The 19,080-nt window shown below is 54.8% G+C and overlaps 3 protein-coding genes across 14 annotated transcripts in view; all 3 read right to left on the minus strand.

Moving 5' to 3' along the window:
- Nucleotides 1–268: 268 nt before the first annotated feature.
- HMOX2 (heme oxygenase 2) lies at nucleotides 269–9,126 on the minus strand. Of its 2 annotated transcripts, none has more exons than XM_041462455.1 (6): nucleotides 9,093–9,126; nucleotides 4,684–4,785; nucleotides 2,934–3,051; nucleotides 2,163–2,654; nucleotides 1,111–1,231; nucleotides 269–1,029 (listed from the first exon to the last, which is right to left on the minus strand). In XM_041462455.1, the coding sequence occupies exons 2-6, from the start codon at nucleotides 4,761–4,763 to the stop codon at nucleotides 905–907; spliced, it is 936 nt and encodes a 311-aa protein (XP_041318389.1). In that variant the 5' UTR covers nucleotides 4,764–4,785; nucleotides 9,093–9,126; the 3' UTR covers nucleotides 269–904. The 2 variants fall into 2 exon arrangements, with proteins under 2 accessions (XP_041318389.1, XP_041318390.1); XM_041462456.1 differs by lacking the exon at nucleotides 9,093–9,126 and adding an exon at nucleotides 3,267–3,435.
- A 796-nt stretch (nucleotides 9,127–9,922) lies between these two features.
- On the minus strand, nucleotides 9,923–13,723 carry LOC121350793 (zinc finger protein 501-like). Of its 2 annotated transcripts, none has more exons than XM_041462452.1 (2): nucleotides 13,608–13,723; nucleotides 9,923–11,209 (listed from the first exon to the last, which is right to left on the minus strand). In XM_041462452.1, the coding sequence occupies exons 1-2, from the start codon at nucleotides 13,702–13,704 to the stop codon at nucleotides 9,933–9,935; spliced, it is 1,374 nt and encodes a 457-aa protein (XP_041318386.1). In that variant the 5' UTR covers nucleotides 13,705–13,723; the 3' UTR covers nucleotides 9,923–9,932. The 2 variants fall into 2 exon arrangements, with proteins under 2 accessions (XP_041318386.1, XP_041318388.1); XM_041462454.1 differs by having other exon boundaries at nucleotides 13,510–13,639.
- Nucleotides 13,724–17,681: 3,958 nt separating this feature from the next.
- Nucleotides 17,682–19,080, minus strand: part of SLX4 (SLX4 structure-specific endonuclease subunit) — a 28,411-nt gene continuing 27,012 nt past the window's right edge. For 9 of the 10 annotated variants that reach the window (XM_041462604.1, XM_041462611.1, XM_041462610.1 and 6 more), the window contains one exon: nucleotides 17,682–19,074. In XM_041462604.1, the coding sequence (XP_041318538.1) occupies nucleotides 18,714–19,074 (361 nt within the window). In that variant the 3' untranslated portion in view covers nucleotides 17,682–18,713. The remainder of the gene's footprint in view (nucleotides 19,075–19,080) is intronic. The other variant, XR_005954727.1, reaches the window with a different exon arrangement.

The raw sequence follows: 19,080 nt of genomic DNA on the forward strand, positions 1-19,080 counted from the left end.
AAGGGCAGCAGATTCCCTACCTTACCAGGAATCCCTCACCACAGGAAAGCCCCAAGCCCTGACACCACCTGGCTGTGTCCTCAGCAGGGCAATGAGCCTCACCACATGGAAAGCCCAGGGGAAATAGCAGGGACAGTGGGGTGCCAGGGCAGGTTTCTCAGGGACTGCATGAGTCAGAGACAAGTGAAACAGTCTGGGATGGCCCTCCCTTTCTCCACCTTAGCCCCCTCCCCATTCTCACAATGATGTGCTTTTGGCTTCCCCCAGCTACAGCATTGCAACTTTTTATTTCAGTCAAGGCTTCAGGAAAAATAACCAACAACCAACCCTCAACCCTGAAGTTGCACAATACACATCTGTCACCTCCATACTCCACCATGGTCCTGCCCCCATACCCAGGGAGCTCCCTCCAACAGGAGTCAGACTTGCTTCCTCAGACATTGCATCAAACAGGACACTCTTCTGAGCCAACAGCCCCATGACAGAGCCTCAGCTTCTCAGGGTAGGAAAGCAAATGCTCGTTGTTTGAAAGGCTGATGACACATTCTGCATATGCAACCCAGGGCAGGAAACCTCCTCCAGACACTGCTTCAGGGATGGAGATGAAAAGCCAAGCATGTGAAGCCTTTGCCAGGACAGGACAGCTCTAGCCTTAAAAGCTGCCCCAGCCTGGGCAGGGCAGTGCTGCAGAGGAGTCCTCACCCCCTGGCACTGACCAGTCCCGTGCACTAGTCAGCTAAAGACGTGTTACAGTGGTGTGCAAGGAGGCTTGGACAGTCCCACAGGATTCCTGTTTATTTCCTTACTCCACTCTGCAGCCAACTCACCACCAGTAAGGGAAAGGTCGGAAAGCAGGCAGGGCACATCTCTCCCCTTGCCCCCAGGCAGAGCCACACTGTGCCCATCACAGGATGTACCAGGCTGCAGCTCCCGCTGCCACGGCCATGCAGGCTGCCAGCAGCAGCTGCACCAGGGGCTGCCTGGCCAGGCCCACAGCAGCGTGGAAGGGGCAGCCAGGGCTTGCCGTGCCTGCAGGACACAGAAAGCACCGTTAGCCCTGCCACTCCTGTGCCACACGCCCGTGGCAGCTCCCTCGTTGCCACCACCTACCCAGTTTGTCTGCATAGTAAGGGCATTTGCGGATGTCTCCTTTTCCATCATGGACTGGAAAGCCTCCATCTTGAGCTTCTTCTCCCAGCGACCTGCCGATCTTGTCCAGCTCATCAAACACCTGCAAGTGGTCACAGTGAGTACATGAAGCAGGCAGAGCCAGGCAGCTCTCAGCCACAGCCCTGCAATCATCTGGGGAACAGGCAAGCACCACTCCTGCTTCCCTGTCCCCAGACACCTTTCCAGGCATCCACTGCAGAGCTGGGGTGACACCCGGCACATGTTGCAGCTCCAGGAAGGCACAGCCCATCCTAAGAGCATTCAGTCAGAGCCAGGAGCAAGGCAGCACCACTCTGCTGCTCACTTCCCAGCCTGCTGTGGGTGGGAGTGTGGGGCAACAGGCTCTCCCCTCCCTGCTGCAGACCCTTGGAGGATCCCAGCTCCTGCAGTGGTCAGGCAGCCCCTCTCGCTGCCATGGCATTCCATAAGGATCCTGACAAAGGAGCCAACCACACCTCACCATGTTTCTGGCCAGTTCAAATCACACTGACCTGCTACAAGCACAAGATTAAAACTTCCATCCAGTAGCTAAATCTGTGTTCACCCCCTGGGGAAAAAGGCAGCTCGGTCAGGTTTGATGAGAGGCAAATGCTATGGGAGGCTCCAGACATTTTTGACCATAGGGCAACAAGTCAGACCTGAGACAGGAGATGAATTGTCACCAGGGTGGTGCAGCACACTCAAACTGTTTGAGGCTGTCTTGGCACAAGAGCTCTGCTCTCCTCACTGCTTCACAGCCACACAGCCTGTGGGAATCTTCAAGTCATATTAATTTTGCCTTAATCAAAGTGCTTGGCTGTGGTGTTGGAGCATGGGAGGAATTCCTGCCTGAAGCTAGTGAAAGAGGTAGTTCAACTAGAAACCCAACTCCTCAAGGAGGGGCTGTGGTGGTTTCAGCCCCAGACCACTGACTGGGTGAGTGGTGTGACTGAATTAACCTGGGCCAGACCTAAAAGCTGCAGCACCTACACATCAAGGGATTTGTTTAGTACCTGCATGTTAAATCTGAAGGCTTTGTTGGCCTCTTCCACGATCCTTTCCTTGGTGTTCCTGTCCAAGTCCAGAGCATTCATTCTTGCTCTGTAAAGCTGCTTGAACTGCTGTGCGTTGGAAATGTTGTCAAACACGTAGAATTGGATCCCTTCCTCAGTACTAGGCAACTTCAGGGCCCTCTGGGCTACCTTCTTCAGCACCTGGCCACCTGAGAGGTCCCCCATGTAGCGTGTGTAAGCATGAGCCACCAGCAGCTCTGGCTCGTGTTGTCCCACGTGATGGATTCTGTCCACATACTGCTGAGTTGCCTCTGAACACTGGATCTTTTCTTTCCAGTCTTCCCCATAAAAATATTTGAGGTCTTTGGCCAAAGCTTCTCTCCGGTGAAGCTCCACGGGGAAATACAGAGGAGCAAAGAGAGGGTTGTCCTTGTTGCGATCCATCTCCTCTTCCAGAGCAGAGTAGGTGAAGTAAAGGGCCACGGTGGCCAGCTATGGACAGAGCACAGCTCACGTGAGAAGCTGCTCACTGGATGGGCACAACTCATCTCATGGCTACTCCTGCCTACGTGGAACTGGGGTAAACAAGAGCAAACCCCCAGGCCAGGCACAAAACCAGCCTGGAGAGCCTGTAGCAGGCAGGCAATGCATGAAGGAGCCAAGGCTCTGCCCTGCCCACCACCATAGCACCCCCAGGCTGTGGGGCTCTGCCTTGGAGCCTGCATCAGTCACTGGGTGCATCACAGAGATGGGGAGCAGAGCAACACCCACCTTGAAGAGCTCCTTCTTGATGCGGCCCTTCAGGAAGTCCTTGACAAACTGAGTGTTCTCCGCGCGGTCGTGCGATTCCTTCGTCCCCTCCTTCAGCAGCTCCGAAAGGTCCATGGGGCTGCAGGCAAACAGAGCTCCTTTCACCCCACTGCCTCATGCAGCAAGGCGTTTGTCCCTGCTGTGTTTGGAGGGATCCCCCACCACCTACCATCCCAGTTTAGAGGATGTACAAGGTGGGACCCTCAGGCCACCCTGCAGGCTGAGCTGGCACCTGCGGGAGGAAGCAGCCCATGTGCCAACCAGACTTGCCACTCCAGGAGGGCTGGGGCTTACCAGGGGCTCTGGCCCAGGATGCTGAAGCAACTGCCAAGGACCTGCTGATCCTTGCACCATGACTTTTGTTTCTCATCCATGTGAGCCCAACAACACTACACAAGGAAGCCTTGAGCATATGGGGAGCATCAGGGCAGGCTAAAGGGCATGGGGGCCTTGGTGGTATCTTCTGCTGGAGAAGAAAAAAGGCTCAGGTAGGTCCCTCAGCTTTCCCAACTTGGATATCAATTGTTAGTGAAGAGATGAGAGCTGAATGGCAAAACAGGGCAAGAATACCCTTAAAAAGTTTATTTCTCCTGCATTACACTGGTTTTTCAAGTTTTCACAAGGTGTCTTGTTTTAAAAAAGACCCAAAACATTAAAATATATGATTTTAGGCTCCAGGCACTGCACCTATCTGGACACAGAATCACAGAATGAAGTGGGTTGGAAAAGACCTTTGAGATCATCAAGTCCAACCTATGACCTAACACCTCCTCAGCACCTAAGCCACGGCACTGAGTGCCACATCCAGGCTGTTCTTAAACACATCCAGGGACAGTGACCCCACCACCTCCCTGGGCAGACAATTCCAGTGCCCAATCACTCTTGCAGTGAAGAAATTTTTTCTGTTGTCTGACCTAAAGTTCCCCTGGTGCAGCTGAAGGCTGTGTCCTCTCCTCCTGTCAGTGGTTGCCTGAGACCCACATCCCCCTGGCTACAGCCACCCTTCAGGTTCAGCATCAGGACACTGGTACAGAATCAACACACACACAAATCATGCCAAAGTGCACCTCACAGTTTTTATCACTACTTTGCTACAGCTAGCACACTTGTGTTAGCTCTAAGAGAGGCTTTGAACACTCCAGACCCACTGAGTGTGCCAGCAGAGCCAGCAAACATTAACTTCTCATGAAGATGAGCCTGTCAAGTCAAAGAAGTCAACCAGCCCGTCTAGATCTTCTAGAAAGCACCCTAGTCAGCCTTCCTGTTTTCCAAGTCTGAAGCCTTGGCTTTCAGAACACTTGTTTTTTAAAGTAACCTCCTAGAAAACGTCCTTGCCTAGACCTGGGTACTCTGCAAAGGCAAGAGCTCATCAGAGCAGAGTTCACCTCTAGAGTCAGTTTTCAAAACAAGAAGCCTGCCCAGCAAGCCATGGAAAACTGGCTCCCCTCGGCCAGGAAGACACAAACACAGCTGCCAAATAGTCAAGAGTGTTTCTGAAATGTGACTTTCATAGTCGAGCGTTTGTTGTCAGCCCTGCCAGATCACTCTTTCCCATCCCTTCCAACCTTACAGTACAGTTTGACTACAAAGATTTCACAGCACATGTATTTGATTGATCACTTCTTCAGATGAGGAGGATCACTCCTTTACCTGGAAGATCTCTTGCCTTATCCAAGGCTGTGTCTGTGCTATTGTGTAGGGCAGAACTCACCTGACAGCATCATCTTCTATTTCCTCATAGTGCAAAATGTCTTCCTCTCCCCCCTCCGGGCTCTCCAGAGCTGATGGCATTGTGGTCACTGCTGGGATCAGTCTGAAAAGCAAAATCAGAGAGGGACTTGCAGTGGAAGCTGCAAGCAAAGGGATGGGTGTGAAATGCTGAACCAGGAGTTCTCTGAGCAGCCCTACCAGGCAGGGCTCTGGCTGTTTCCACCTCACACCAGGCACTTCCAAGGATGCAGATTTGCCTGTTCAGTTCAGCCACTTCAAGTGAACTCAACACTGACACCAGTTCACAAAACATTAAACACAGCAGCCTGCATTCTGTTTCCCCCTCCAGGATGGCTCCTGGCTGAAGATGAGACCTTCATGTTGGGAATCTGCACTGGACTTGTGAGCAGGCTGCTTTCCCCTGGTGCTACCAAGTATTTCCCCCAATGTCCCACTCTGAGCAGAGTAACTGGAAAGGGAAGCCCCTCTTCTTCACTCAAGAGGAAGAACAAGCTACATGTACAAGTACAAAACTTCCCTGAAGTATGCAGTGGTGAATTAGGCCAGCTGAGCTCTGAAGTCAGGCAGCTCACAGGGGAAACAAGAACATTCCCCCTGACAGAATAGAGGAACTTCCAAAGCAGGGGCAGATTTCGCTGCTCTGCCTTTCCTGGGCCACTCTCCAAGCAGAGTGAGCTGCAGACAGCTCCTGCTCCCACTCACATCCTCCTCTCCTGCCTGGCAGAATTTACTTCAAATCCCATAAGTAACTGAGTTCCTCCTCCTCATCTGCAAGAGGAAATAAAATCTCCTTGGATGTAACAGGATGCACAAAGCCTTACCCAGGAGCAGGGACGAGACACACCTGGATTACACTGGCTGAGCACAGAAATCCAGGCAGCTCATTTATAAAATGGACCTGTAATCAGCTTTGTGCAGAGCAACACCACCACCACCTTTCAGGCAGCCTTGGGAGAGGAGCAAGGAGCCAAGCTGATGCTGGCTCTTCAGAAAACACCCACCAAGGGAGCCATCCTCGTGCTCCCCACTTCAGTTCAGCCCCCATTGCTGGGCTGCATCCATGGATTCACTGCTCAGCCCACGGCTGGGGACTGGGAGAGCCAACAAGCAGCTGGTTAGCACAGGGCCAGCACTGGCACAGCAGCTCACACCAGTTAGAAATTAATTGCTCTCCAGCTCCTCACCCCAGAGTTTCTCAGCCTGTTTCACAGCCTGTTCAGTGCTCTTCACACTCCAACCAGGAGCCAGGGCTGAGCCCCATCCTCAGGTGCAGCCCAAGGCTGCCCCAGCTCAGGCACAGCCTGGTCTGGGGGACTCACCACCAGTCAAGGTTTCCCCTGTGATCACAGAATCTTTATGTTTCCTGGGACAGAGCCTTCCCCAGGGGAAGACTGACCAAGTCCATTGTTTTGTGATGCCAGGAGCCCAGGGCTGGGACAGAAGTCATTCAGGGTCACATGGGGTGGCAGCCCCTCTCCCTTGACATGGCACCATGCAGCCTCCCCACCCCAGGATAGAGGCCAGGCCAGAATCCAGCTTCAGGTGCTGTGCTATGTGATCACTCACTAGGTAGCCCAACTCAGGGACCCACCTTCACTCCTCACAGCTTCAGAGTGGGGAAATGACCAGTGTGGGGAAGGGAAGCCAAAGCACAAAGGCAAATGAGCCAGCTGAGCTCAGCCAGGAGCCTGTCATGGGCACAGGAGGAACAGCACACTTGCCACCTGCCAGTGGCACCAGCTCTGTGACACCCTGCCTGCTCTGCTCATGGCAGCCCAGGACCTTCTCAGGAGATGCAATTCCAAAAGGAAACTAGACAAATTAGTTCCAATTTATCTTAGACTCTCAGAAAGCCAGAGTCCTGGAGGTGAGGTGTGCTGTCTCCACATGGCTGAAACAGCCACTGGTACAAAGCAGCTGATGAGAGCAGAGCTACAGAGCACTTGAGCCACACTCATCCCTTGGGAGAGGCCTGAAGGCTGACACCAAATCCAGCCCAAAGGAACACACCAGGTCAGGCCTCAAAATCAGTGGTTAACAGCAGCAGTGGCTCAGGGTTCCCCATGGCCAAAGGTGGCCCTGAGATCATCACCCCTGCTCACTCACCAGAGCCTCCACTGCCACAGCCTGAGCACGCTCGTGCTCACACAGGGAACCCAGCGGGGCCCCAGAAGCCTCCACCCAACCCTGTCAGTGGTGCTGTAGAAGCCCAGCTGATGGGAATGGTGAATGACTGTCCCAGGAGCACAGTCTGCTGCTGGGAGCAGGGGTTACCATGCAAAAAGTCACTGAAGGCCTTTGGCATGTTCTCATACTTGTGTTTCCCCTGGCCTGTTTTGCAGGGCCCAGCCTGACAAGTTCTTCTCTGTGGCACTGGTAACACCAGTCCCTGTAGCCCCAGGTGAGGGCAGAACTCTGCAGGAAAATGTGGAAGCTGAGATTTTCCCAATATAGTCTCTAGCACAGACACATCCCCAACAAGACAAGTCAGCACAAAGCCCATCCTCCCCTGTGCTGGGCCACTGCAGAACTGGGAGGAAAGGCAGGCAGAGCCACTGTGTCTCACATCACCACACACCATTGCTTTTACTCAAAAACTGGCAACTGCAAGCCCCAGTTTGTGGTCACAGCCCTGGTTTCTCTGCTCCTCTGAAAGGGGGCACGTCCCACACGCCAAGGAGGAGGATCAGGCAGTGCCACCTCCTCTGCAGAGGCTGGAATGCCATTTCATTTGCTGCAGGGAGCTCTGCTCATCCAGGAGCTGGCTGATGTTCAGGGTACCTCCCAGTGCCCAGACACAGCCTGCCTGGGAGCAATCCAACTTGGGATAGCAGGGCTGGAGAGTGGGGAGGAGGTTTGGTACAGGACACCTCAGCATTCCAAACATTTCTTTCCCAATGACAGTGTTCAAACTCCCTAAGAAAACACCACCACCTTATCTAGATGAGTACAGTTTGTCCCTACACACATCTCTTCACCAAGTTGCACGCCCCAGATGCACAGCTGTTCTTCTCAGGGTAGGAAGACATTTAATCCAAATTTAATCCAAGCCTTTTGAAGGAAGAAGACACTGCTGCTGCAGGGAAGGAGCACTGGAAAGCCTAGATTTGATTGGGCACTCTGGGAGAAGTTTGGTAACTCACAGGAAGTACAGAGTTCATATCTGCTGTTTAACTTGCATGCAACTTCAAGGCATTTCCCCACACACAGAGCTCAGAGTGTGGCTGGACCTGCCATCACTGCAGCAGAAACAAACCTCAGAACTCCAGGCCTGGAGGCTTGAAGAATCATCCCAGAGGTTACCTGGCAATCCCAGCAGGAGATTCTCATCTCCACCTCCTTCTGGTGAGGGATTTGGCACTGGCTGCTGCTGGAAATGGAACCTCAGACTAAATTACCATATTACCTGATCCCAGGTAAGTTGAAGATTTCACCTGGACACAGCCTAAATTTAGGCAGTAATTCAAGTCCCAGACACTTCTAGCAGTGCCCACACAAACACTACTTCTGTCTTCTAGAGCTGCAGCCCAGCAACTCAACAAACTGACCAAAGGAAGCTCCTGGTGACCTCAAAGACCTTGTCCAGTGCTGCCCTGTGGTGGTGGCACTTGTGTCAGCCCAGCAAGAACCTATTTTCTCACCCTAGCTATGAGAACAGACAAGGGGCAAGTCAGGGCTGAGAAAGAAAACATTGTATCAGACACACAGAGTGATACCAAACAGCCTTTGTTCAGCGGAGAGCCAGTGCCTGCCCTGGCAGTCACGTCGGCTGTGCCTGGGACGCCAAGCAGGGTCAGTGACAGGCACCTAGCGCTGCTACGTGCAATGCAGTGCTGCGTGAGGGGCCGAGGCTTCAACAGGACGATGGCCAGTAACGGAAAAGGTGGAATGACAAGAGGCCTTGGTTCTCCAAGTGCTTCTCTGAGCTCTGCGCGGCCAAGGAAAGCCGAGTGGCCCCATCGCCACCGGCAGCACGCAGCGCAGGGCCGCGGCTCCCGAAGCCCCAGGCGTCGCTCACGAGCAGCCGTGCAGAGTCACGGCGGGGCTCCGAGGAGCCAGGGCTGGCACACGCCGCCGGGCAGGCGCTCGCTCCTGGGGCCACACGGCAGCACCAGGGAGGGCTGCGAGCGGCCGGCCCCGCCCGGGCACACGGCTCGCGGCGGGAGCTGTGGGCCCGAGCAGCTCGGCCCGACCCGTGCCTGGGCGGTCACGTCGGCCGCGACAGTCCCGGGCCCCGGCGGGCTGCGGCGCGGAAACACGGCTCTGAGGTGGTCCGGGAGGGCTTCCCGGCCCACCGGCCGCCGGCAGCGCCCCGCCGTGTGAGCCGCAAGGGAGGGGGACGGCCCGCGGGCCCGGCCGCGTTGCCATGGGGACGCGCCGCGCACTCACCGCTGCTGCCGCCGCCCTCGGCCCCCGGCGAGAGACAAAGGCCCGGCGCGGCCGGCCCGGCTTTATTGCCGCGGGGGCACCGCGCGGCCAATCGGGAGCCGCGCACGGCACGCGCCGGCGATTGGCGAAGGCGGCCGAGGCGCCGCGCGAGGATCGCCCCCCCTCTCCGTAGGCGGTCGGAGCGCGAGACTGCGCACGCGCAGAAGCCGGCGATGGATGGGGTGGGCGGTAAACCACGTGCCGTCCCTGACCCCGCCCCTCCGCTCACCTGGCCGGCCCCGCCCAAGGCCCCGCCCCCGGAGGGCGGCCGGAGTGCAAAAGCACGCATGCGCAAGCGACGCCGCGCCCTGGCGACCGGAAAGGGCGGCCGAGAAGGAAAGATGGCGGCAGTGCTGTGGCACCGGCAGCTTTATTGGCGGCTGCGGCTACGGCACCCAGCGCAGCTGCCGCCCCACAGCCCCTGCAGGACCGCGGGCACACGTGGACAGCCAGCGCTCGGGGCCGAGGGCACCAGGCCTTGGGCTCCAGCCCGTGGGCTGAGGGAGGGAGCTCAGCGCCTCTGAACACGGATCAGGAGCTTTTGTTGACCGAGTGTTGCAGGCTCTAAGATGGTCCGTGTGCTTCAGTCTGTTAATTGTCCACATGTAGGCACAGAGTCATTTACCTTCCTGTGAAATACACGAAGCACATTCCAGCCTTTTCAAAGCACGTCCTTTCTCTCCCAAGAGCTTTCCCCCGAGCACCAACTGCCCCTGCTGTGTCCGCGCTCCTCTCCGGACCTGCAGCTCCTCGCACTGGCTCTCCCCTGTTTGCACCTCTCTCCTTCAGGACTCGTTCTCATCAGAGAAAGAGCCTTCCCGCTCCGTGAGCAGGGCAGCCAGTGGAGCGAACGGGGACCGCGGGGACCAGAGCCTGGGGCTGCCCGGCCCTGTGGCCGCGCCGGTGCCGCAGGAGCGCGGAGCTCACGGCGAAGCCCCTCCCGCAGTCGGCACAGGCGAAGGGCCGCTCCCCGCTGTGGGTGCGGCGGTGCTGGGTGAGGTGCGCGCTCTGCCTGAAGCTGTCCCCGCCGTCGGTGCAGGCGTACGGCCGCTCCCCGCTGTGCACCCACCGGTGCCGCAGCAGGGCCGACCTCCACAGGAAGCTCTTCCCGCACTCCGTGCACTCGAAGGGGCGCTCCCCGGTGTGGAAGCGGTGGTGCTGGATGAGGTGGGAGCTCACCGTGAAGCTCTTCCCGCACTCGGAGCACCCGAACGGGCGCTCGCCCGTGTGGAAGCGGCGGTGCTGGATGAGGGCCGAACTCACGGTGAAGCTCTTCCCGCACTCGGAGCACTTGTACGGCTTCTCCCCGGTGTGCACCCGCTGGTGCTTCATGAGCTCGGAGCTCTGCCTGAAGCTCTTCCCGCACTCGGCGCAGCCGTAGGGCTTCTCCCCGGTGTGGACGCGCCGGTGCCGCGCCAGGGCCGAGCTGACGCTGAAGCTGCTCCCGCAGCTGCCGCACGCGTAGGGCCTCTCCCCGGTGTGCACTCGCCGGTGCTGCACCAGCTGGGAGTTCCCGCAGAACCTCTTCCCGCACTCGGCACACCCGAAGGGCTTCTCCCCGGTGTGGGTCACCTGGTGGCGGAGCAGCTTGGAGCTGACGCTGAAGCTCTTCCCGCACTCGGAGCACCCGTAGGGCCTCTCCCCCGTGTGCGTCCTCTGGTGCTGGGTGAGATGGGAGCGCTGCCGGAAGCGCTCCCCACACGCGGTGCAGCAGAAGGGCTTCTCTCCAGTGTGGATTCTCCGGTGCTGGACGAGGTTGGAACTCACACGGAAGCTCTTCCCACAGTCCCCACATACCATCAGTCTCCCCACAGAGGAATTTCTCTGCTGGATAACATCTGGCAGCTTCCTGAAACTTTTCCCACGCAGCATCACTCGTCTTTGCCTTTTCTTCAGAGGTCTCTGAACCCTTCCTGACCTCTGTGGGATGACTGGGTCCTCTGCAGGACTCTGGGAATTGTTCTCCTTGGAAAGTCCCGAGAATGAAACCTCCAGCTCTGCTGGCCCAGGGATGCCTTGCTGGGGATTCTTCTCTTTTTTGCTCACAATCCCATCTTCAGTTGCAATAAAATGAGAATCTAGATAGAAGTCACAGACAGGAAACTTTAAACAGGGAAAATCAAAAGGGATCAAATTCTAAAGACTCACCAGATTGACTCTTACAGAAAGTTCTGATATTTCCCTTCAAACTACACAGTGGATTTCTCAGTATGTTCACAGGAACAAACCCTGGGAACAGCCCTGTGTGCTCTGACAGAACCTGAATCCACTGAAATTAAGGGATTATTATAGGTAAAAGTTTAGTGCTTGAAGAGGAAAGATGGCTGCTCTTCTAGGATATCTGAAGAGTTATTAAAAGCTGAACTGAGAGTCATGGAAGTGCCACAAAGAGCTGTCCTACTCAGCAGAACAAATGCAGTATGCCTGATCTGCTGCTGCAGGTGCTGCAGAGAGAGGCACTCCCAAAGGAGGCCCTAAGGGATGAAATCAGACACAACAAACGTGGCTTATGCCAGTCCTAGAGACAGAGGAAAGGCAACTCTGCTCCCATGGACGCATGGGAGAGCACACAGAACTGGGTAAGAAAGTGCTGTCTTGCAGCAGGACAGGCACTGCAGAACTGAAGAGTCCAGAATTACAGCCCAGATGATCTAAGATCACATCTGAACTTCCTCTTTCTGGGCAGTGTAAGAAAACACCACAATGGGATTTCACAGTGGACTCCTGAGATGCCTTTTACAGCAGCCTGGTGTGACATTGACACTTGATATAGCTTTCCTGAAAATTGTGCCATGAGAGCAACAGAAACTGGAACTAGGATATCTCCATCCAGGTGGGATCTGGAGGAAAAGAGAAGAGGGACATCCAAAGACAGGATAAGGACATTTCTGGCAGCCCAGCCTGAAGCCCTTGCTCTGTGGGTCAGACAGTGGAGCTTGGGAAGTTGCTCTGTTGCTGTTGTCTGTAAAGGGTTTGATCAAAATCATGATGACAGGACCTCACTGGAAGTGTTTTAAGTGAAAGGAGAAGAAGTTCACAATGCTCAGGAATTCACACTGGAAGTATAAGGCTGAACTGGCAAAAAATTAATAAGCAAGCAAGGAAGAGTGTGGTTCTTCTTCAGCCCATGCCATTTGGGTTGATCTCAAGCCTCTGATGTGCCCAAGACTGCCAGTGCTAAGATTTGAGTCAAGCTCCAGATAAGTAAAAGTGCAGACATTGGGAAAAACCTAAGTTTCACCTTAAAGGTACCCTTGGATCTCTTTCTCAAGAGAATCCACTTGGAGTTCTTCAGAGATGTCACCAATTTTAGCAGAAGGAAGATCTGGAGTCCAAAGGCATTCTCAAAGACATTCATATCCTTCACCAAAACTGGTAAGGAAACTCAGCTGCCGTGGGATGAATGACCTTCATGAGGTGGGAAGGAAGGCAAAGGGGAGGTGTTTATGATCCTGCTATTCAGACACAAAGGCTGACTGTGAGCTGTGTCAGAGCCTGATGATGCTGACCAACCAGGTGACAGGGGAATGACAGAGGACATTCACTGCAGGTAAACAAAGAAGTGCAGAGGGGAACAGCCTCTATACCAGCAGCTGCTATAGAGGGCTCCTCTATGGATGAGCCTAGGATGTTCTTTATATCATTCGGGAATAGCCCCTTGGAGCAGATGGATGAAAACTGCAGCTCCCAGGCAGACAAAACAGCTCATCAAATGTTAATGACTGTCAGGGAAAAACAGAGAATAAAGAGAATGTAATTGTGCCCTTGCAGCTCAAACCCCACAACCTGACTGTGTGCAAGGGCAGGGATGGATCCTCCATTTCAGAGAAATTCCAATAGAGCTGAGGGAGATACAGAGCATGACATGAATAATAAAAGGCACAGAACAGCTTCTGTATTGGAGATAAAGGGTGCAGCTGATAGGGGTACTGCAGAGGACTATGAAACCACAAGGGGTGGGTGGGGATCCCTCCTGCACCATCTGCTCTGAATTAAGAACAACTGACATGAAGTGAGCTATTAGAAGGCAGCTTCAAAGTAAACTAAAGAAAGCAGCAACTCACAAAGCAGCTGAATATGCTGTGGAACTACTGGCTGCAAGCTGTCATGGATGCTAAAACATGCACAACTTCAGACAGCAAGAAAATACAGAGAGAGCTGTGAGATACTGAGACATTGCACGTCTGCTTCAGTAGTTTCTGAAGTCACAGAGTGCCAGGGCCTGGGAGAGCACCCAGGAACACACCACTGCCTGTGCCTTCTGTGGGACCCAGCACTGGCTGCTGCTAGGGACCACTGGGAGGACAGTGGGCCATGCTGGTATCACCAATCCTATGCATTCTGTAGGGTCTGGGAATCCTGGAGCAGTTTTACTCACCAATAGGTTCACAGATGTGCTGGGTTAATGGTCAGACTCCACGATCTTCGTGAGCTTTTCCCAACCTCAGTGACTGTATGACTGTACCGTCCCCTTACCTGCGCAAGTGCTGCTCAGCACTGTCTCGGCCTTGCCTCGGTAGGTGCGGAGGTGGGAGAACCACAGTTCCTCCTTCTGATCCATGTGGGAGATCATTTCCAGCCCCTTTCAGGGGACCTGCACCGGGGGGAAGGCCCGGGGCGGGTCAGACGGGCCGGGATGTACCCGACCGAGCAGGGGGTGCCTCTGCGGGGGTGCGCCAGAGCCCCTGGACCGCGGGGCCGTGAGGCTGGGGGGCCGGCAGGGAACGCGGGGGGCGCCCAGGTGAGGAGGACGGCGGCAGCGGGGCCTGCCGGGGGCCCAGCCTCACCGGGGGGTCCTGCCCCAACCCTGTGGTGTCCCCGGTCGCAGCCCCACCGGGGGTCCCGGTCCCGCCGTGTCCCCGTCCCGCTCCCTCACCCGCGCTCGGCTCCGCTCGGCGGCTCCGCAGCGGCTGAGGCGCGGTCACGTGACGGCCGGTGGTGTGCCATGGCGCCCCGCGGGCGGTGCGGGCGGCCCGGGGTGGCGGCGGCGGGGCTGAGGCGGTGCTGGCGGCCTCGGCCCCCTGAGGGCTCGGGACCCGTCACCTGCTGCCCGCTCCGTCCCCAGCCTTTCCCCCCGAGCCGCCACGGCCGTCGGGGGTTTTCCCTAAGAGACCTTAGCCGGGCTTCAGGCGGAAGGCAATGCCCGCCCCGGGGGAGCACGGAGCCTTCGCTGCAGAGGCGCAAAGAACCAGACGCGATGGCAGCCAGCGATTTCTGAGGGAAGAACATTTCCAGAGGACACCAGAGCAGAACTCTGGAGATCTGTATCTGGGCTCCATGTCCTTCCAGGACAGGGGTGCCCAACCTGGGCACTGTCAGGGGCTGGAGCCACCCAGGTCTCCAAAGTGTTGTGAAGGGAGCAGTGGGATTGTGCTGATCTCGGGCATCAATCTCAATTCTTAGCAGTCACACATGGTTTGGGTTGGAAGGGACCTTAAAACCCATCCCATCTGACCCCGTGTGATGGGCAGGAACACTTTCCACTATCCCAGGTTGCTCCAAACCCCATCCAACCTGGCCTTGACTTTTGCAGGGATTTGGAGTCCACATCTTCCTTGGGTAATCACAGGGATAGTTCTGCCAAAGGCTACATCACCTCCCCCAGGCACTTTGTGTTCCATTAGACATCTGACATAAAATGCCAGAAGAAATTTTATACTGGAAGGGTATGGAAAGCCAACCAGCACATTTGAAACGTGCTTTCTGAGCAGCTCCAAGTCCCCTTGAAGAACTGCAGGAAGGATTGCTCTCAGATTTATCCCTTCCATATCTAAACGCTGGCACTGTAAGTGTGGATCTGTTGGCCCGGTACAGGGGAAAGGCACTGCAGCCACTGCTCTGGGCTTTACAGCATTCTCACATTTCTTTAGTTCAGCTGGGCCCTCCAAGGGTCTTGGCCACAGTGAGGGATGGCAGCCACTGATGAAATGCTGTCAAACAGGGTGACTGTGCTCACAGAGCTGTGCCTGTGTGAGAAAACAGCTCTTGTCTCACACGCAGAATTATTTCATAGGCATCTGCAGCACAGCCTTTCAGAATAAACAGGCTGGTTTTTCTCAGGCAGGAAATGTGACAATACACAAACTATTATGGAGTATCCCAAATCAATCCCACTGCTCATTGGATTATCACAGCAAAATTAGAAGTTCACATGGTGCTCATATAAGAAACTTTGTGCAATGACAATAATATTTCTTCAATTAAAAAAAACCAACAAATAATTTAGTTGATTCTTTTTGGCAGCATTGAAAGTCTTAAAAGCAATGGACATATAAAACTAGTTTTGGTAACTTTGGAAATAAAGAATTATGACAGTGCATCTTCCAAGATAAGGGGCATGCTTTAGGAATGTAAAACCCAGGGAAATATCTCCAAAGTGAATTGTTTGGCAATGCATTAGCACCGGCAGATGGCAACAGCAGTGTTAACTCAGGCAGGCCCACTTTGCTCAGGGATTAATGAAGCAGGAGAATGAGACAGGATTCAGATAATTTGCGGTGTATTTGAGGCATGTCCTTGTAGTCTTGAAGGCTTCAAAAGATTTTAAATCCTTTTCTCATAATCTAAGAAAACTTTTAGAATTACATTTTGTCAACTTCAGCAATAAGGAGGCATCAAGGCAAGCATCTACAAAGGAGTCAGTTCCAAACCCTGACAGCAAAGATGTGGCATTAAAATTCAACTTTTTTTCCCACTGAAAACACTAGTAAAGTGTTTTAAAACATGATGTGATTTGAATGATTATAATTTATATCCACTGAACGGGAATGCTGCCTCCAGTGAAGGCAAAGATGTAATAATCAATCACAAAATCTTTGATTGTTGATATAAGTCTTACCTAAAAGCAGAACAAAAATACTAGGAAGGGAGATTTATATTCCCATATTAAGACTGGTTATTAAGACTGAAGCTTTTCCACTTGTGAGGTGTGTACTTGAGAGAAATACAGGTACACTGAGGGAACAGCATCAGTTGGAAGGCCAGTTAAGGAAAGCCCTGTCCTCCTCAAAATAGTCATTGCTTGCAGCCCTTGGTGAGGAAGGTGGGAGAGGAAAAGTTTCCCTTCCCCAGCATCCCAACCATCCAAGGTCAGCTGGCCTGGAGCCACAGACCCTCCAGGCTTGTGCCAGTGGAGGTTTAGACGGGACCCTAGAAAGAATTTCTACCCAGAAAGAGTGATTAGATATTGGAATGGGCTGCCCAGGGGGGTGGGAGATTAACTGTGGTGGGAAGTGTTCAAGCAAAGCCTGGGAGGGCCACTGAAAGCTCTGGTCTGGTTCCCATGGGGGAGCTGGGTCCCAGTTGGACTCAGGGCTCTTCCACCCCAACTGATTCCGTGATTCATCACAGCCTTTGGGGACAGCGTGGTGGCTGATGAGTGTCCCCAGCCCGTCGCCGTGCCCAGAGCCCAGGCAGAAGTGGGCTGGGAAGGACGGGCAGAGCCTGTTGAGGGCGGCAGCTCGGCCTTCACAGCACCATGGGCAGCCAGGGGCTCTCCCGGCTGCTGCAGCTCTCGGTGCTGCTGCTCTTGGTGCAGCCCCTGGAGCCTTCCAGCCCCGCTGCCGGGACACGGGACCTGGGAAGCGCTTCCCGAGCTCCTGCAAGAGCAGGACGTGGCGCCAGTGAGGGACACTGCTGGTCCTGGAGGCGCTGCCGTGGATGTGCCAGCCCTGGCCCTGCTTCTCAAGGGCCTTCACCTGCGCTGGCTCCCGGGCAAAGGGCTCGGGAGCTGCTGGGGAGAGGTGAGGGAGGGCCTGGGGCAGCCGGGCCGGGGGCCGCCAAGGCCTCGGGCCAGGAGGGTGCGGGACAGGGCTGAGAGCCCCCGGGGCAGCAGAGCTGGGGGGCCCGAGGGCGCTGGGCTCCGGGGCAGCCCCTTGGCCGAGGCGCGGAGGCAGAGCGGGGCTGAGCCCGGGCCCGGGCAGGAACGGGGCCCGGCTGAGCCCCAGGGAGCCCCGGCAGGGGCGGCCGGAGCTCTGCTCGCTGCAGCCTCTGCCCGGGGCAGCCCGGCCGGGCCCGAGGCTCTCTGTGCAGGAGAGGCCAAAGGCTCGGCCCCTGCGGCCGCTGTGGCCCTTCCACGGCTCCCTGGGCTGCGGTGCGGGAGAAGAGCCAGAGCCCTCGGCCCCTGCCCGGCCGTGCCGAGGAGCTGCTGCCGCCGAGCCGGGCCCTGAGGAGGCGCCGCCGCTCCCGGCAGAGGCCGGTGCCCGCAGGGAAGAGGCGAAGGCAGCCTGGCCCTCAGGAGAGGAGGAGACTCCACTTCTCGCCTCTCCTCTGGCTCTCCAGCCCAGCTCAGCTCTGGGCTTGCTGGACATGGCAGGGAATGTATGATCAGTGCTGAGCCCGGGCACTGGGACATTCCCGCCCATAGGTGTTAGGAACCCCTTTGCCATTAGGAAAACAGGTGTCCCCGAAGTCTTCTCCACCTCCAGTTGAAGTTTTTCAGAGAGTTCAAGTTTAGGTTTTTTAGCCATAGGCTTCCCAGTCATGTTCACACCCCCTAGTCGAAGATGGGAAGAGTAGTCTAGTACCATAAAGTTTGTTTTCTATACAATCCTGTGTTTGTTTAACTGTTCCATATGAGAATGGACAGGATTTGAATTGTTTATTGTATATAATATAAATAAAAATCAAATTCTGTATTTAAAAAAAATTATGTCCAACATATACAAAGATATCTAGAAATCTGCCCTCTTTTTGTGTTCTGTCCCTGTTTTTCAGTGAGCCTTTGCACACAGAACTGCCAGAACAGACAGAAGTCAGAAGCTGTTATAAAGGTCAATATATAAAATACAACAATTTAGGGTCCAAGACTTCTCCAGAAGTCCCAGACACTTTACCACTGTGATCAGTCCAGTTTGGCAATGGGACTAATCCAGGCAGTGGCTTTAGCTCAAGCTGTGACAAGTGCTGAAAAGTTCCAGTGGTCACTTTTCTTAAAGACATCTCTGCTGGGCGCTTTCCTGTGACATCAGGTGTCAGGGGTGCTTTTGGGAGGTGTCACAAAGGGAACAGAACAAACCCCTACCCTGTTCTGCAGCTATTTCAGAAACACAGATTTAGAGTTTTAGTAGAGATTGCCAAGTGAAGCAAGAAAAAAAGCCTTTTATGTATTTCCACAGCATTCCCTGCCTTAAAAATCAGCAGTGCAAACTGTGCTGAAGAAGTGAAGATGGAAGTCACAGGAGTGTAAACAGACAGCACTTGACAGAGTGGATTGAACCCTGAAACGTGAAGGGTGAAGCATTTCTCAGCCCAAATCCAGGGAATAGGTCCTGGCACTGAGGGAAGCACCAGCACAAAGAAAAGTTTGGGACCCAAGACCTATTGGAAAAACGGAAAGAAAAGGCACAAGAGTAAAACTGGGTGAAAAGAGGTTGCAGGTGAGCTGTGTGCTGAAGGCAGGGCAGCCACGGGGCGTTTGTGCCATCGGAGCAGAGGGCTGGCAATGGGAGTGCAGCTCCGTTCTCCAGGATGTCACCCAGGATCAGGCCACGAGGAGCAGCAGTGCTCCACCCATCGCCTGCTGCCGGAGCAGCAGCTGGGAAGGGGCTTTTCCAGCGTGGCAGTGATCCACGCACAGGAGTTTCAGCGGGTAGGGGTGGGCTTCACTCGGTATCGCCTTCTCTGTTTTCTGCTCTCCTTCCTTTTCTGTTCCTGCTCTTTCCGGGCTCTGGCCATGGTAGATGTGATGCACTGAGAATCCAGAAAGTCCAGCAGCTTTGCCTTGGAAATTTTAATGCCATTCTGTTTGAGCTCTGCGTGCAGATCAGCCAGCTCGATGGGCTCGTAGAAGAGAATCCTGTTGTACAGGGCCGTGTTTGAGCGGATGTAGCACCTGACTGCCTCCAGCTTCTCCTCTTCCCGAGCTGCTGCTTGAGATGCTGGAAATTCCTCTTCTTCCTCCTCAGATGTAAAAGCACAGGTTTCAAATCCATTCACAAAGGAACTAAAA

The sequence above is a fragment of the Pyrgilauda ruficollis genome, unplaced genomic scaffold, assembly GCF_017590135.1.
Source record: "Pyrgilauda ruficollis isolate IOZ18807 unplaced genomic scaffold, ASM1759013v1 scaffold16, whole genome shotgun sequence".
NCBI lineage: Eukaryota > Metazoa > Chordata > Aves > Passeriformes > Passeridae > Pyrgilauda > Pyrgilauda ruficollis.